The sequence below is a fragment of the Glossina fuscipes genome, unplaced genomic scaffold, assembly GCF_014805625.2.
Source record: "Glossina fuscipes isolate IAEA_lab_2018 unplaced genomic scaffold, Yale_Gfus_2 147, whole genome shotgun sequence".
Classification (NCBI taxonomy): domain Eukaryota; kingdom Metazoa; phylum Arthropoda; class Insecta; order Diptera; family Glossinidae; genus Glossina; species Glossina fuscipes.
This window is the reverse complement of record NW_023998490.1, coordinates 3,382,775-3,402,709: the sequence shown is the minus strand read 5'-3', so window position 1 is coordinate 3,402,709 and position 19,935 is coordinate 3,382,775. Positions and strand designations below refer to the sequence as shown.

Sequence of the window (19,935 nt, the reverse complement as noted above, 5' to 3'; positions counted from 1 at the left end):
GATACGCACACGTATACACAAATCATGGGCATAATACATTTATATATTTGAATATATTTCTTTCTCTTTTTGTTGCTCTTCACTAATGGAGTGTGGTATGATTAGTTTGCTATTCACTTTGTACGGTTTACAATATTTGCTCTGGCACAAAATTTTCGCAGAACTTATCACAATTAAAATTCTAAATTTTTTTATAAGAAATTATAATTACTATATTTATAAATAAAAAATGATTAATTATAGTAAATAAAAAATTTTTATAATTATAAATTATAATTAATTATTTAACCAATTAATTTAATCAATTAATTTTAATTATTTCAATTAATTAAATTATTAATACATAAATTAAATTGATTTAATTTAATATGATATAATTAATTAATTAAAATTAATAATTATTATATATTATAATTAAAATATATTATATATAATAAATTATTAATTAATTGGCTATAATATATTTATATAGATGGCTATAATATAGTTATAGTTATAATTAATTCATTTAAATATAAAAATACGAAATTCGCAAAAGTTTCTGCCGGCAGCTTTATAATAACGCAACGTAAAGATTTAGACTAGAAAATGCAAAAAGCATAGTGAAAAATTGGTATAGTATAAGCCGCGTATAAATAATAGGCTATTTAGGCTAAGTATTTTTTCTTTTACAACAATAAAGATTTTTCTTTTTATGCAAACATTCATGCAGTCATTGAGAAAAAGAATATGTTGAGTAGTTAACGTTCGCTTGTTTAAAAATGTAATGCATTCTAATTGTCGTGACTTCAAGATTCGTTTAATGGTGAGGAAAATTTGCTTCGCTTTTCCCCCCAATTTCAACTAAGTTTGGTAGATTTTATTTTTTTCTTATTTTTATTGCTTTTATTCACTTTGTTAACCATTCTGGCTGCTAGCTATAAATATTGATGCGTTTACTGCCAAGCGTTACAGTTTCAACTTACAAATTTTAGTGCGTAGTGCGTTAATCTGTTTCTTATCGTTAAGAAGTGGACGGAAAAATTGAATTTGAAAATGAAAATAATTGTAAGTGCACACAGGATAAGTACCGGATCTGACATGCTGACCATATTTCCCGTTAGCTTGCAAATAAAAAAAATTTCAAAATTTCACAATAAACTGCTAGCTTTAGCGTCAGTTTAAGATTGTCTTTGGACTTGATTTCGTGTAGCTATAAGAATTTATTAGTGTCTGATAATTTTTCAGTAAAGCAAAACCAACTTCAACTTTAAACGTGTCAGTGTAAAAGACTTTTCCGACTATATAAGTGCTAATCAGATTCTTACTCGATTTTTTAAAAAATTATTTCGGATGTGTTGAAAACCGAAAAATTATAGTTTTCACACTCAGTTTCGGAGCTTCCAGAGTTCCCTAAGATTAGCGTGCAGGCTAATGGCTACGGCCATTCAGCGTCACACTAAATTCGAAAGTATTTACGACCAGCCTGATGGGTGTTGTTAATATAACATTAAAATTTGTACCGGATGTGCTCTAAATAATCGGATTGTTTGAAAACCGGTTAATCTATTCGCGCCAGCGATTAGTGGCGGTCTGAGTTGCATAGGTGCGACCTTTTCACGTAATAGTGTTATAGATAGTTGCATTTTACGTAGACACCTGCCGGAAAAACACAAGAAATGGGGAAATGACATTCATCGCTTCGCAAGATGTTTAATTCTCGATGCTTTTTTTAAAATGTCCTGGTAATTTTAAAAGGCAACTTTTACAACTTTGCACGATAGGTGTTGGAAAATGAAATGTAAGAGAGAATGGCAAAGGGAGAGAGGGAGAGAGAGAGAAAGAAATATTTCGGTTGGCCGTGTTTTTCTATCCGTCACAATTACATTGCTTTGTTAAAAGCGTAAGGAACCTTCTTTAAATGTTTGGCAAACCGCGGAATTTTCAAACAAATAGATTGTATTGCGTAGGCGTGACCGACATTTGTCTTTGGTGTGGATAGCATAGAATCATCAATGGAGTAAACAGGGAAATGGTTTTCACTGCATCTATTGGAGTTTACGAGTAATGAGCAAAAGTTCAATTCTCTCTGCTTGTAAAATAACGGTGTTCTTAGTTCATATCTTACGTTGGCGGTAATCTTTGATCGAATGCACCAATTTTCGATACCAACTTGCCTACAAAAACTTGGAACTCTCTGGCCAAGTATAAAATTGATTTTTGAATTTTTGCGACCAGGAATTTATTTGCAATAAATAGAAGCACATGCGGACAAAGGAGTATGTACAGATATGGAAAAGGATATCTTAAACCTCCTTCTGGTTGTTGCAACCGCTTTGCTAAAATATATTGTGAGGAATCACACATTGCTTTGCACACTTATCTGTCGAGATGTTATCTGTCTGCGTAGACTGACTCCTTTTCTTTTATTTTCTTTAAATAATCACCTTTATATCGTCCATTATAACGTAAGGCAGGAGCAGCGATGTTGCGTTTTTAAACACAGGGTAAAAATTTGGAATACCTATATCCAGTTTAGTTACAATTTTTAGTCCGGGAGTTAGCAGAGAGATACCTGTTACAAGCAATATATAAATAGCTGGGTACAACTGTCCCATGGAGTGTCAGGGTAAAAATAAATTTATTATATATTTTTATATGGCAGCAGCTCATTAAGTAATTTGCAATTCCCAGGCTCATATTGCTGAAATATTTCAAACATGACCGACTTAAAAGATGATTTTTGCCACTTAAGTAAGATGAAAGAAAGTCAACCTCTCCATTAAGTCCTTAACGGAGGAATTTCTTTCTTTTCATAAAATATGAACTGAGCATTTATTAGAAATTTAAGGAGTATTATTAAAAAGTCATCAAATAAAACCTGTAAAAAAATTATATTTGGTTGTGACCGAATTTTTTATACCTACCACCGTTATCCTATTTTTGTACAATGATTTTGCGGAAATTTACATCGTGCATCTGTGTAGTGTAGTTTATAAACAACAAACGAGAGAGAGGAAAAGCAAAAGTGTTCACTGTTTTCGTTACATTGGTGTGTAGACATTGTAGGCGAGCTTGTTGGCGATATTTGCATTTTTGCAAAAGGGGGAATTTTTAGCACAGGCTTACGCATTTGCGCAGACGTACAAATGGATAGACGAACAGATGGACATGCTTAGGTGCCTACACACTTTATGCGAGCTTTGAAACTTACTGCTGTGCGTTATAAGAGTATTGCAAAAAAAAAAAAAATGAAATTATGGGTAGGCGTGGTTAACTTTTACCATTTTTGTACACTTATCTGCTGTAACCAACTTTTTATTCCTTTTGAAAAGCAGAGGTGGAGCTGTAAGTCTATCCTTCGACCGATTTGGCTCATTTTCAAGACAACGTGGGTGCAAAAAAATTTCCAATTTGTTTACTGAATTTTAAGGCGACAGGGCGGACGAATGATGAAAATCAAATAATGTGAAATGAAGTTTAGTTAAACTGTCAAGAAGAGGTTAAAGAAATTGTTTTATATGAATACGTTTGAATTGGGCGAAGATAGATACTTTTAGTTTATTCACGGAATTCATTTCGAAGTGAAGAGCAATTTGCTTTCAAACCAGAATTAACGTACCTGAACATAAATATAAAAGTGCAATAAAGGAAATGTTATTAAATTCCATCGACCTCTAGCAGTAAGAGAGTTTTAAAAACTTTTTTTCTTGAAACTTTAAAACTTTCGTCTTCTACATGGACTGCTTTTCAATTTTAAAGAAGAACTCAACACTTGTGCATAACATAGTTGGTCGTTTTATTTATTTATTTTTCTACAGGCCATTCTCCTTTTGGCTTTGGCTTTAAGCAATGCAGCCCCCTTTGATCAAGACGGCAACGTCAAAGCTAAACGAGGTCTTCACTTAGATGTTGGCTATCATGCTCCGTTAGTTACCCATTCAGCGCTAGTGGCCCCGGCAGCAGCTCTTGTTCATCACGAACCAACTCTACTGACTCATGGATCTCTACTAGCACACGCACCTGTCTATACCACACATCACGTTTTGCCCACTTATGCTCACACACTTCATCATTACTAACTTGCGCAATAAATTTCATTGAATTCCTAAAAAGCAATCAATATAAGTACCTGCCCGAGTAACTACAAAACAACATCGATAACTGCTTTTTATGTCTGCTATATTTGCAAATACAAATGTATTGTTGTTAAAAAGAAGAAGAGTTTTGTAAAAATAAAATATAAAATAATGTGGATAAATATATTATAATTCAGAGTTTCTTTGATGAATTCCACTACTTAATAGTTGTGGCTGATTGATCACGTTTGCTGTCATGTATTATTTAAAGAACTTTGGACTCCACAACAAAAACTTCAAGTTCATTACCAATTACCAATGAAACGATGGATTGTTGAAGGATATTTTTGCATACCTACGCAGCAGGGAAGGGTACGAATACAAGATTGCGAAATAGTATGAATGCTTTTCACTTCCTTTTTGCGAGTAGCTCTGCCAAACGTATGCCTTTCGTGACTGACGCCAACTGAAAGGATATTTTTTAATTTGAAGTAAAATTCTTATTATGCACGGTTTAACACTAGAGCTACCGTGTACGACATTTTTATACTCTTTAATATTCGATTTTCCAAACAATATTTATCCCGCACGTAATGTTCTAAAATTTGTTGTTGACTTTCACTTATGCGAAAAGATCTTCAAATACTTAAAATCAATTTTTTTCCAACTGCTCTTTTGTCGACATACTAGTGGCATATATATATATAACTTTTTTCAGCAGAAGGGACTATTTTGATTCCTTATTTTTGTCGACGCATTCAGTGATCCATTTAGAAGTTAACGTCAACCTCATGCAACCGTCATGCAACTTTCGACCCCATGGTGATTTATTTATTTTACTTATTTATTTATTCCACTTATTCAAGAAACTCAACTAAAAAATTTGACAGTCGTGTTCAATTGACTCTTAAAGTAAGTTAAATTAATTAATATTAAAACTTAGTATAAATACAATAAAACAAATAAGAAGGAAAAGAAATAAAAAAGAAAAACAGCATGTACACAACTAGCATAGAGCCACACCCACAATCGGTACAGGACCAAATTGCGATTGAACCCCTAAGCCATCGCAAACATGCACAAGCTTGGCAACCGATAATAGTTAACAATAATTCATTTTCGACTCATCGTGAGATTTTAAGGTTAAGAGCTAGTTTAAGTACGACATAGGTAAATTACGCGCATTAAACAATGTTGTTTTAATGGACTTTAAAGAGTCCGATAATGAGAATAAATCATAGACATCATTTAGGTTCTTGCAAAGAACTCGGAGCGGGTTAAACAGCTCATAATTATATTTACATGAACCAAGGTAAAGTGCCTAGAGAAGCGGTTGGGGACATTAAAGGTTATTTCACCAAGTAATGCCGGCGAGTCAATAGCACCATTTATTACTTTGATTATGAATGATTATCTACGTATTTCGAGAGACGGAAAGGACAACAGAAGCAACCTATTTTCATAGGGGGAAGAGAGGCAATCGGATCCCAACCCAAATTCCTAGGGGCAAACAGCAAGGATTTGCTTTTGAACAGATTCAATTGAATCTACGTAGCACCTATATGAAGGAGACCACACAACTGAGGCATACTCGAGTATGGGTCTAACCAAACACATGTAAACCCTTTTCGTAATATAAGGATCATCACGCTCTTTGGACCACCTCTTTATAAAACCAAGTGCGGACCTAGCTTTGCTTAACGAGAGCTCAATGTGCAAGTTAAAACGTAATCTATGGTCAAATAGAACGCCTAAATCTGTGAACGTATCGACGTCCTCCAACTTATGCGAATCAATGAAATACTGAGTAATGAATGACTTTCTTCTTGAAAAAAGAAAGTTTCTTACATTTATTTAGATTTTGTTTCAGAAGATTCAAAGAGCATGCAACCAAATTATTCAAGTCACTTTGAAGGTGATGTGATTGCGATTCTGTAGAGAATGAAGAAAGCAGTTTCACGTCATTAGCGTACGTTAAGATCTGACTGGAATTAATCACCGATGGGAGATCATTAATGTATAGACTAAATAAAATGAAACCGAAGTGGTTGCCTTGAGGTACGCCAGGCGTCACGGGAAATTCATCCGAGGTGATGCAGTTAAACAGAACCCTGAAGGATCTATTGTGCAGATAAGAGCTTATCCATTTCACTAAATAGAAAGAGAAGTCAGAGGCTTGAAGTTTAAAGATAAGTAAGTTATGGTTAACCAAAGCAAACGCTTTGCTTAAATCAGTGTATATCTCATCTGTGCGAGAGCCACTAGAAAAAGCCTTGAAAACATGACAAGTAAACTCTAACAAGTTGGTGACTGTAGATCGCCCTTTCCAAAAGCCGTGCTGGTGCGGAGAAATATACTAATCAATGGCAAATGCCAAATGCTGAGCCACAATTCGCTCAAACAGCTTAGGCAAGACACTCAACTTGGTTGTGCCCCTGTAGTTCTCAACAAGTTGTCTACTTCAACTTTTGTGAATGGGAATAAGGAAACCACTCTTCCCACACAAAGGGAAAACAGCTAAATTCAAAGACCGGTTAAAAATCTTAGAGATAACACCATATAACTCGACAGGACAAGATTTAAATACACATGATGGAATTCCATCAGGTCCAGGCGCACAACTATATTTTAGAGAGCTCAACCATTTAAAAACCAAGTTAGTTATAGGATATGGGTAGTTTGGGGATAAATCGGAATTAGTAGTCGAAAAGTTTTGACGGAAGTACTCAGCGACTAGCTTTGAGATTTCAAGATCATCCGAGGAATCAGATCCATTAAAAGAAACATGCTTTCAACACTTCCAATTAAGAAATCAAGCCTTATATGTGAAAGGTGATATTTTAGCAATATAATATTGATTTTATGAAAATCGTATTATTTATTTGAAAAATTTGAATTTATATAGAAGTTATAGAAGTGCAACGAAGCATCGTGCTTGTGATGAAAGGAAATACACGTTAATGGATGATAAGGATCCTCAGGTAAACTAAAAGGTGGACAACGACTCACACTAATCTCAGGGAAAGCAGAGATCAAGCAGTCTAAAGTCTAGTTATACTGAACTAAATTATGATGAAATAATTCGTTAAACAACACAACGGCTTTATCAGATGTTGAAGTAAGAATCAAACAGCCAGAATTATCATTGTTACACCAAGTGACTTGAGGCAAATTGAAGTCTCCCAACGCGACAACCAAATCGGAGGATTTCGACTGCTTGGTCACTTCACAAATGAGGGCGGCCTGTTTTTTTTATATGGAGCAGGTTATAAATAGTTGATTATTAGGCATTTTCACTCGAACGGCGATAAATTCAACGTCAGGAGTAGCAGGAAATTCAATTGATTTGGACGCAAATGACGAAGATATGGCAATTAATACACCACCACCAATGCTATCCAATCGATCATTTCTGAAAACCTGGAAAGAATTGTGGAAAAGTTAAGACGAATGTAGATCAGGTTTTAACCAAGACCAAACAGGAGAACTCCGTGCCAACTGAATTTAGGAAGGTAGAACGAATTTTTGAATCTAGGCCCCTAACATTTTGATAAATGAGAGATAGTGAGCCTGAAGAAACATTCAGTTTTTTGAAGGCGACAGGACTACTGGTTTAGTATTACGGGGACGATCACGAGAGATAAATTCTTTTATTAAGGATCCAAGTGGCCACAGTGGTTTATCTAACAACATATATTGATATGTTTTCAGCCGGAACTAGCATTTTAAAAGACGAGATAGCTCTAGATTGAAGAGGACCCAATTTGAAAATGGCGAACACGCTTTAAATTGACAGGTGGGACATTTGCCGCCAGATAACTTTTTATGTTATCCACAGATGTATCAGGTGCCAATCTTGACTCAAATATTGCCTTTCTGGGAGGAACTGCCGCCATGCAAATGTTATTACTACTAGAAACACTAGGATTCACGGCTGGGTAGTTCTGAGTTGGGGAGAATATAGAAGGGGTAATCACACTCCCACGAGCAGCTTGTGCGACATGCCCAGTTTGGTGACCAGCGTTCACACTCGAACAGCCAGGGGGAGAGGCCGATTTACTATTCTCATTATTCGTTTTAGGCAATGACGCCTGAGTAGAGTGAGTGACGCCACTAGGAGGCGATACTCTTGCCACTTCAGCATAGCTTCAACCAGAAGGACTTGCCGGCTTATTTCTAACCTTTTTATTACAGACCGACTCAGCCATATCAGAAACGCTGTCGTTCTTTGAGGACATTATGGAAGCGCTAACTTGGACCAACGAATCGGACTTAGGTAGAATTAGAGGTCATGTACCATACGGTACGAGTTAAGATTTTACTAGCTTGGGAAGAAGAGGAGTGCTCAATAAAACGACATTCATCAAACCTATTCTTAATGATCTGAAACTTTTCCCACAAGGAGCCGAGATTTTTACTCAGTTCAGAGAAACTACTTCTCGTCTCCCTGAACAATTTGTAGAAGTCAATGTCCCGCTTCCTACCGTTAGGATATGACGATCGCCATCCCTTCGAGGGATCAACGACTGAATTAGCAGCACGGCCGATAATACCGGCACACCTTGCATTGCCAAAGCGATCGCAAAGCCAACACGAAACGAATCTTTCAGATTTGGGGCCCGCTTTCGCCCGACAAGGTGTATATAAACACTCTATGTTCCGTCTAAAAGACACAAGTGGCTTATGAAGACAAATTGCAAAAAAATCTTCAACCCAAAAATTTATCAACCAATTTAAGCAAAACTTCTCTGTTACGTTGACACTGTAACAAGAGATAGAAACCAAAACAATCTACAAACAGCGAAAAAATAAACAGAGAAAAATAGAGGAAACAAAAAAAAAGGGGGAATTTATATCAGAGCTCAAAATTTTTGCTTGCAAAAATCCAATGAATCAAAGCGTGAATTCACTCACTTTCTTCTCAAAGTATGTTATGAATTCACACACTATAAGGCAAAATAGCCGCGAAATTCAACAAGAAATTGAAATATTAATTGCCGAAACAAAATATAGACGACTATACCGCGCAAGAGAGTTGCCAAACTGCAAACTATTTCAGATAATCTGCTACCTAAATGTTCGTCAAATCCACCTGCAGGTTGGGTCGAAAAATGGTTCCGATCGGGTTACTGATACGTCCACAGTTAATGATAAAGTCTTAATTCCAATTTATTTCCAATTCATTCGTAACTGGAGAGGAGAACTTGCTTATGTGCGCTAAAGTAAACGTTTTAAGGATTAACGTTAATTTCAGCACAATTGGTGGTCTTAGAAAAAATGTGAACACGTTTTTGATTATGTTGTCACGGCATCAAAAACTATAGATGAAAATGCTGAAACATTATTAGTGTTTTTTCGAAGCTGTTTCCGTTTTTTTCCTTGTGGACATGCATTTAGACAGATTAAACCCTAACCTTATTTGGGGGTTTTTACCAATGAAGTGTTTGTGCAAATTTCAGCTTCATTTCTCTAGTTTAGCAACTATGGCGGTTTTAGCAACGAGGCGAGCAAATTGATGCCCATTGATAGAAATAGACATATACAAAATATCGGCGGTCCTTTTGTTAACGGAGCGCATGCAATATGTTTCCTTAAATGTCTTTACCAAAATGGTTGCAAATTTGTTGCTAAAACCGTTGCTAATATCTACTCATGCAACTTCGTAGTCAGTCTGCAGTTCGCACATTTTTGAGATATTTTGACGAAATTTCGTTCGTACATCTGTTTTAGTCTAAGAAGAAATCTATTGAAAATGATGCGACGTTTGCGACTACTTCCCATATAAAGCCTCATTTCGAAAAGTGGTCACATTTAATTAAATTACACGTCAAAAATCGTTGAGTACTTCTTTATGCCAAACTGAACTGAAAAATTTGGATCGGTTCGATTATCTTTTTTAACCTCCTGTCCTCGCGAAGAGTAAATCTTCGTAGGACAAAAGCGGGAATTTTTAATACATTATCATGGAAACTGATCCTTAATAATTATTTGATATAAAAAATAACTGGACCAAATTTTTGGCATATAGGTCTGTTGTTTCAAGCCCACCCTGTAAAATAATTTTGATGAAAAGCAAGCCCTCATATGGCAACAAAGTCTACCTTTTGTTAATTATGACGCATTAATAATTTATGACTGTTATTAGTAAATAATAACCAGATCCGTGACAAAAAAATTAAATTTTGAACCGCTTGAATTCACGTCTTGAATTCGGAAAGAGTTGTTTTATAGGGAGACAAGAAATAATTTTTGGTATTTTATTATGATAAGAAAGAATTTTATATAGTGAAGTGGTGTCGAATATTTAATGGTCGCCACTGTCCACTGTAAAGATTTTATTTGTGAATTATAATAGGTCCAATTTATTCACGGAGGTATTGAAAAATTATTGCTTATTTCAAAACAGACTTCAGACTGTTCGCAGTCTTATCATTAACCTTAAAGCTTTGCGGCTTGAGACAAAGGTATGGTGAAGGTAAAGGATAAATAGACAGTTTACGAAAAGTCATACTAAGTGTGAGCAATCGGATCACGGACTAGAAATAATTATATCCTACATCAATTTTGATAAATATATGGGAAATTTGGGCGGATTGACACATCGTCATGGTTTCTAAATGAAAAACCTTATTATTTTTAGAAAGTGCCTTCCCTCAAACTACGCCTATCAAAATGTTATCTGATTCTGATCATTTATTTGCAAGTTAAAATGGTTTGATTGAAGCCAGTTTTACTAAGTATGAGTTTTCAAAGCAGCGGAAAACTTGAAATACTTGCCGATTAAAAATTCTTCTTTGATGGAAAAACATATCGTTTGAACTGAGGAGTGGCTTGATAAGTGTGGCGGCAATTATTCCCGGTAAAAAACAAAAATTTAATGTTTGGAGTGGAAGCGAAGACATAAATAATGTTGAATTTAAAAGAAAATCTGAGGATATCAAAAAGCAGTGCATTTATTAGTGTGCTAGTCACAATGTAATTAGTCCATGATGTGACAACACGATTCCTACAATGCCAATAGCGCATGAATTAAAGCCCAAATTACTGCCGCTCTCACCATAACTCTTCATATCTTGTTCCCATCGACCGTTATCTGTTTTCGAATCTCAAAAGCATGCATTATGTAAAAATATTTTGAATGAAATGGCGATGTGTTTTGAGGGCCTTAAAGGCGATTTTAAAGGTATTAATAAATTGCTTTGGGATGTTAGAGTAGCCCTAGGCTGATTGGATCACTCTTAAAGGATACACTGTTGGTGAATGAAGTCGAATTTTTTAAAAGACGAAAAAGTAAATTGCTTTTTTCCTACCTCATCCCGGAAATTATTGACCAATGTACTATTATACCAACCGATTCGGAGCGATTTTTTGCATGCAGCATAGTAAAGTTAGCAGTTTTCAGGATAATTCGACATATTACCATGACATGTATTGGCACGGAGACGAGCCCTTTTTGGAAATTGATAGGTGTTCAGGCAAAACAAGTTTTTATGACGAAAACAGATTATGCATTATAATTTCTTTTATAAAAAACTTAAGTAAAATTGCGTCACATCGATTTATATGTTGGGCCAACCACCACTAAGATTCGAGGTTTTGACTTCAAAGCTGAAGTTTTAATTGAAAGTTTCGATTTAATTTTTAACTTTATCTTTAACTTTTAAATTAAAACTTCAAATTTTAGTAGACGAAGTTGTACAGTGGAAATTCAATACGTCATCATTCCTTATTCATTTTCATTTCATCATTGGCTGATATAGTTCCGTCTTTAAATTAAATTCAACAAATGCTTTTTGCATTGCTTTGACTCGATTGAAGAGAAAGTGAAGAAAGTTCTAAAAGCCATTCCGTTTAATAACTGCTTTGGGAACCGGAAATTACGTTAGCCAGAATGTATGCTATTCGAAGGAGATTAACTTGAAAGGGATGAAAAAGTTTGAAAGAACAACCCCGCAGAAAAAGGGATTTTTATTTTTACTCCTTTTTCTTTTTTATGGAGCTTTTTAGTCTTCATTATAACAAAATTTTTTATAAAATAGAGTTTTCCATAAATTTTTAATAAATTTGGTTCCAGATGCGAGCAGAAGCTACTTGATAAACGCACTCAGAAACTTTCTCTATTAATTCTTTGCCAAAGAACTTGAGGATGATGAAAAACTGTGTTATAAACTGAGTTATGGTTGTTGTTACACGTAATTGCAGCAACTTGACAATCTTAAGGGATACTTGAATGTTAATAAACCTTAAAAATCTGAGACACTCTTGAGGAAGAACAAATGGAAGAAAAAAACGACTGAGAAAGGTTTGTTTATTAACAGTGGAGTGTCGTTGCGGAAGAAGAGAAATTTAATGTTGAAAGTAATTATGTGCGTCAAAGAAGAAAGAAAAAAACTATTACGTGTCATTAAATACTATATAAATGTCAATGGAACTACCCCATATGCTTCACCCTCAACCTTTTACCAAGTGCTACATAAATTCTTATCACACACACGCACACATTCTTTTTATAACCATCGTGGCAGCATGTGGTTACATTCATTTCATTATATTGTTCATAGCGGCCAAGTAAGTATGACAAGAGAAAATGCCGAAACAAATGTGCAGATGTTTGTCTTTCCGTCCATATATTGCTAGTGCTCTCAAATGATTTAGGTAGCGAGTTCACGTTTGGTGCATACAGGAATTTCATTTATACTCTACAAAATAAATTTTCCAAAATAAATCCCAGATAACTGCAAGTCCGTGGACAGCAGCTATCAAGTGGAATAATCTCGAAAATGTTGGAGCAGCAACTCTTGAAATGAAAGTTGCTACAAATATTAGTATTGAAAAACACTCTGGTGAGTAAAGGGTATTCCAAATTCGTCATAAGCTTTATCCAGATTTTGTACTTATTCAAGCTTCATTTACTTTAAAGTTTACGATTCATCACTATCATATACACACAGATTTAACCGCTCCGTGGGTATGGATTTGAAGCAATGATATTCCTTTGGCTTTGCTCTTTTTGTTTGTTGATTAGTTAAGAGCCATACAACAAGACCTGTGAGAAAGGAGAAAAGGAACGCAGTAAAACTTCCTAATTTTCTGGCACTAAATAAATGCTAAAAGAAATACTATTTAAACAGTAGCACTTGGAGTGTATGGCATGTTGAATTGCGTAATAATACAAATCTTCTTTTTTAATGTCCTCCTCATGTTGTTAAATCGAGTAATTTAAGTATTTTGATACGATTTGCGACATTCTATGCTTAATTAAAGCTATAAAATGTGGTAATTAAATTAATGTTAAATGGAAAGCTTCTAAGTTCGCTTATTTGTAGCAGAAAGCTTTATAGAAAGCAAGCAAAGGAAGAAATTGAAAGTGAGCAGAAATGCTGTTGGACTAAGTAAAGCTAGAAAAACGTCACATATGAAAAACAAATAGTTTTTGAAATGATTAAAACTAATAGAAAGTGAAAGTTGCACCACTCATTTAAGACATCGAATGTAAGCAAAAAATGCTGCTGAAGTAAATAAATCTAAAAAGTAAGAAAATTATATTCAATCGCTGCCAAATCTTTCAGATCCGCCACCGGGGTTCCAAAAACCGAGGGGAAAGATACTAAATTTTCATATTCTATAATATTGTGTAGGCGCGATCGATTTTTTCTATTTTCAGAACAAAAGTAGAAATTGATGTGCGATTTTTAAGACCAGAAGACATTGCGCAGAGTTCACTTTATGGGCTTTTTGAATCTTATATAAAGGTTTCGAAAAAGCACATCAATTACCCATCCCTCGGTGACGGGTACAAAAAAGTACATAAATCAAAAAATCCGGATCGAGAAGATTTTAAATTCAAAACTTCAAACGGCTCTCATTTTTACTTAATTTTTAGAAAACATCGAAAAACTCAAATTAGTAATTGAACCTTCAGGATACTCAAGAAGAGGTGATCTACCTTTAAAGTAATTCTGAAGATGCCCAAAAATAGGTTAAATGAACTTTTTTACTTCTTTCCAGAGCAGGTCTAAGCTCTTAAGCCTTAGTAAATATACTTGGAATAGCGAACTTGAGCACTTAACGGTTTCTCTATAAACACTTCAACTGAGATCTTTCATTAATGAGCGAAAATTATGCCCGGGTACGACGTGGACGGGACGATTCCTAAAATTTGCTTCTCATCTTTCATGCAAGTGTCTACCCAAGAGTAATTCCACTGACTCTGTATGAAATAAACTAAACAAACAAAAAATTTAAATTTAAATTTTTTTAAGCTCTTTCAACATCAGGTGCCATTAAATTGCAAAATAGAAAGTAGAAAAAAGAAAAAAAAAAAATCGTTAATCATTCTTTGAAGTATAATTTTTAAGGTAGAGATTGCATCGTTACCGCCTGTTCTCAATCAGACCTGGCGCACCTTTAAAATGTTTACTTTGGCCTTAGGGTTGGCTAACTTCGCTTTGCAATAAATAAAAGAATTGAAGCCTTAGCTTTACAGTTAGTTACGAGTAATTAAATGTTCTTAAATGACTTCAAAGAGAAAAATTGATTAGAAATGTTATGTCAATAATTATAATAAGCGAGCACATCTCGGAGGCGTTTCGGGAATATTCGTTCGTTTTAAAGTAAAAAGAAAAAAAATCAAAAAACTTGAAGATTACAAAAGAGATATCAAATTAGTCAAAAAGTCACATAACTAAGTCCTTTTTAATTAAATCTCAATAATAAGTATTTTAAGAATGCTTGTCACGTTCCACTTAAATTTCATTATTTCATCGTCGCTGCATTTGTTCATTTAATGCGAACAAAAGCTTCTCCTCTCAAATACGAGATATTTTGAAAATAACGCGACATCGCATTCGTTAAACTAATTGTGTTGCGTTGCTTTCCCTTTCACCTTGTGCCTAGGTTCTCTTTGCACATGTATTAATGTCAGTGAAATTGTTTTGCTTGCAGTCACCATAACAACATTTATCTGAACCAAGCCCTGGTTATTTTTCTACTCTTTTTTTTCTTCTTTTTTTTGTGGATTAAAATATTTCAATAATCATCGGTTTTCCATGACGGTACTTAAATGTACATTGTTATTGTATTGATTGCTAAGTAAAATATTTTTTATTAGAATGAAAATGAGAGAAAGCCCTGGGGAGGGAATACAAAGTCTTTAAGAACTTGTTTACTTACAAAGTTTAGAAGAAGTGCTTTTCAATTTCTTCTCAGTCTGTCAGTTAAATGGGACCAAACGAAATGAGCGTATCATAAATACCATATAAGAGGATGGAACATTTAAATATACGCGATAGCCGAGTATTAATGTCAAAAGCTTTATTGTTACCTTTTTAAAGAAGAAGGGCAAGAAAACAAAATACTATATCAAATTTCTGTAAGCAAATTGACTTCATCTTGTTGACTGGTTATGTGTATCACTGTAGATACTACTACTACTGTATGTAGTGTATCACAGTTGATGGAAAGAAATGTAGGTTATCGCTTAAAAATGAATTCATGCCATTCTTATATATATCATTATAGAATGATAATACGCTTGTATTGATTTTTTTTTTTTTTTTTTTTTAAAGAAGATTGCATTTAATCAAGCCGTCACATCGATAATAATCAACATTTACGGGTGAATAAGTTATCCTTTTGTTTAAAGGTGAGAAGAAGAGGAGGAAATGGTGGGGAAATTTTCTCCCCTCTTTCAAGCCAGTAATATGGGTCACACGCCGAACGTGTATGCATTGTTCAGTATTAAATTTTAAGATATCTGCCAATGCGTCTGCTGCATCTGTTTGCTTGTATTTCGAGAAAATTGAGATAAATATTCGGAATTTCCCATATACTGTAAAGACCAGAATACGTACGTACGGTTGTGAGCTAATGCCTGCGATTAGTCCGCCGGTACATTCTCTGAGTCACTAGCAAAATGAAGGTAGCACAGTTTTAGTAATAGAGTGTTTTCTTTATTAAGAGGTGGATAGTTGGAATAGGATCATTTTTCACTTAAATCTAAATACATGCAAGCGCCCATACATAATAATATATTAACAGAAAGTACTATCATACATTGTTCAATATTTATATATCAATGAGACTACTTCTCTATATTAGGAATTCAATTAGAATACACCAATCTATCCGGCATTCCTTCTTACTCTTTTAAACTTTTCTATTTCTTTAATTCAACCACAAACCAAGGTTCGGATGGCGGCTTCTAGTGCCAATATCAACTTAAAACGTTTATTAAGCTCAGACCGTGGGATGACACTCTAGAAAATCTGCGTTTTTCTCCCAATATTTTAATCTATATGGCTGCTACCTTTCTTCCAAACACGGACTTGCATGGTTCAGAATGACGGTGGTGATGCTGCTGCTTAGATGATTCGATCAAGAAAATCGAAAATGGCAATTGCCATTTTTAATTTTCGTTCTCCCTCTGCAAGAGTTTCAATCGTTGCTAATGAGTTATATTGAAAAGTCTTCAGCTTCTTCTCTTCTTGGCAGCTTACGGCATGGTCTTGCTCCACCAGTTGCAAAATTTCATCAACTTTTTTAGTGACTGCGAGGTGCATCTTTGACATCAAATTTTCCGGAACGGAATCGAACAGATACCGTGCACTTCACAATTTTTTTCTTTTTGCAGCTTTTTTGCCATTTTGACACATCGCACAGCATATTTCACTCATTTTCAAATCAATACAACTTTTTAGAAAAACTATTCTCAAAAAAATGTAAGCAGAAATTTCACTCTTTGAGACAATCAGATGAACGTTGCCCGATATATGGTCATCAACATCATCCCGTGGAAACAACCGCGGAGAATTTTCAATATGACCTATTACGACACAATTACACTCGAAGTTAGATGATTTGACTTCGAACGTGATAAATCTCCTAACTCCCCCTCAAAGCTTAGCACTGTTCTAAACCGCGAGGTAAAACTTACCAATTCTGAAATAGATAAAAGTACTTAACGCTAAATGTAGGACCAGACTTAGAACGAACTTGCTATTTTGACCCTTTGGTCCAGTTTCCTAATCAATTTCAACGTTGTAAGCAAATTTTTTTTCTGTTTTATTTCTCGTGATTGCACTTAAACTAAAAACGCATTTTATCTTTTCTACTTATACTAATTATTGCAGGGTCGCCACAATGTAGAATGTGAACAGGCTCGACCATAGTAAAAATAACTGAAAGACTGAAATCAACCCGTTCAAGTATCGAAAATTTTCAAACAGAGCCAAGGGTATTTTCGCTCTTGTTCGCAATAAAAAAATGTCGAATCTCGTTAAGCAACTCACCTGTGTGTCAAGGGTAATCTATTTTCAGAACGAAAAATTGTCTTACTGGAGAGATTAGTTGAACTACATTAACGTTAGAAAAAATATTTCATATTAATGTTGCTTATAGAAATGAGTTTTCAAAGCTATACATATCGCCGATAGGAAAAGGAATCAAGACACATTTCGAAGAGGCTAATATCCGGTGATAAAAATTGGGCCTTATACGGCAATAATGTGCGGAAAAAATTCAAAAGATTCAAAATGAAGGAAATTGTGCAAAAGTTAACGTAGCCATAAGGATTTATGCTTGAAAATTACTTGATTCACATTTATCCCGCAAAATACCAGAGGCCCTACAACGAGGCTAGTGGCTTTATTATTAAAATGACAAAAGCTAATCGAACTTCTTTTAAAGTGTTACATAACAATTATGCTGATCATGTAAGTGTGCGTATATATGTAGATATTGTATATGTAATATCCGCCATTAGCATATTAATTCACCGATCAAAATAATTCTGATTCCACACTTTTACTTCTCTTCCCAGTAACAAGTGATTTTTACCAAAGGTAATAAATGAAACCTTCGAATCGAATACAACGCACACATTAGAAATATGGTGACGTAGTCTTAATCGACGTAACTATCAGAACCATTGAAGCGATGTTTATCTGTTTGCTGAGATTTTGATTCGAATCTTAACACTTTGTCCAAAGGAAAAGGATTTTGAAGAGTAAATAAATCCTCCTAATTTTTTATTTTAGGTGTACTAATCAATTCTTTTTTGTTTGTATTGAAGAATTTTAACATTGTGAAAAAAACAAAAAAAAAATTTTTTTTTATTTTCTTTTAGTTTTAAATCTGTTTCCTTTTTTCCAAGAAGAGGCTCAAGTGATTTAGTTATTTGACAATTCAATAAGTTATACCTACTCTATTGGGAATATTGAGTGGGAAAAAGAGAGAGAGGGAGTGAGAGCTTATGTTTATTCGAAATTCATGTCATCTTTGCATCTGAAAAGACAATAAATTCAAATCATATATTTTAAAACTAAATTAAAATAAAATTCCTTTAACTTTTATGCTTATATTTATTTGTTTTGATTTGATGTCGTCTAAACTCTAAATAGAATAAAGATGAGAAAACGAGAGCGAGAAAGCAAAAGAGAAAGATAGAGTGGAAAGGAGGAAGAACGGGTAAAACACAAAGTTTATTGTCAGAAAATTGTATTAAACTGCTGCCAGTATACGTGATATTCTGGTGAAAGAAAGACATAGCACGTATACGACACGTGAGTTGATTACTATTAACGATGCGATGCGCATCTCTAACGCTATTGACGCTATTACGTTGGCGACGTACACATCAACTCAATTAAGTTTCCAATAAAATTAATGTACCGTGAATCTGATGGTGTTATTTTTCTTCTTCCTCTTTTTTTATTGTTCTGGAGATACTAGAACAACAACAAGAGAGGTCGAAATTTGAATACCTGTACATCCAAAGCGCATATTGGATGGTACGAATTTTATTCCATCTTCTATAGATTGCAAAGAAAATTCAAAGAAAGTCACTTGTGACATAGAGATGGCATGACGTATATATTTGTACATAAAGAAGAATTTTGTATTTAAAGAATTTATGTACGGATTATAAATATATTTCCATTTATTGCGGCATAAACCGATAAATACTTACCTCATGTAGGGGATTCAGTCCACCGTAACTATGCTGCGGACACGGAGGAGCACATATATAGATTGTAATGTTAGTCGGATGAGCATACATTAATTGCAAAAAAGTAGGATATTTTCTTCTTCTTGCGAATCTTAGAAGTTTATAAATAACTGCACCGAATAAAATGACAAAGTTAATAGACTTAAGCTTTGATTCTTTGCCTAACTACTGCGCAAACAATTTTCCTAAGTCACTGATATAGCAATAGTGTTATAAATGCCTACACGTATGCCTATGCATAAATGAAACGGAAAATTATAGACATTGCTAAATAACAGCATCTGTTGCTGATTTTCAACGACAGCAACCGTAATAATAATCGTAAGTATTAGAATTGAAAAGCAAATAATATAATACATCACACAATAAGTGCCTGGTCTGGCACATATAGGGTAACACTGTTGACAGGCTTATATGATTCCCTGGTGTTAATCATTAGGAGGAAATATGCTTCTACTTTTGTATTCAGCTGTTTGGCAACAACGTGATTACTTCTACTTTACATCTACCGTATAAAAAAAAGTTGGTTGTATTATTAATTTATCTTTAAAACACTAACAACTGAGACTATCTCGGAATGAGACTGAGGCATGAGTGGCCTAGTAGTTAACGGATCTCGACTAATAGTCGAGAATCCTCTCGACTCAAGTGCGAAAGAGTTGCAATTTTTTATGATATTTGTAATCAAATATTGTCAATATTTTTGTTATGTAAAATAATAAAAGAAAAATCAAAAATGAAAAACGCAGAAATAAATTTGAATTTATGCAGAATTTCCTGAAATTTCCACACAAAGGCGCTCCATATTTTTGACATTTGTGTCGTTGTACATATTAAAACTTTTCATCTTCGTGAAGTTATGATTCACCA

The 19,935-nt window shown here is 34.3% G+C and overlaps 2 protein-coding genes across 3 annotated transcripts in view; one reads left to right on the top strand and one right to left on the bottom strand.

Moving 5' to 3' along the window:
- The window catches only part of LOC119641152 (sex peptide receptor), a 134,706-nt gene that overhangs the window by 13,643 nt on the left and 101,128 nt on the right, over window positions 1–19,935 (bottom strand). The gene's annotated exons all lie outside the window — the stretch shown is intronic.
- Window positions 957–4,145, top strand: LOC119641153. The gene is made up of 2 exons (XM_038039653.1): window positions 957–1,047; window positions 3,801–4,145. Exons 1-2 carry the CDS (start codon window positions 1,036–1,038, stop codon window positions 4,059–4,061), a joined length of 273 nt encoding a protein of 90 aa, XP_037895581.1. The 5' UTR covers window positions 957–1,035; the 3' UTR covers window positions 4,062–4,145.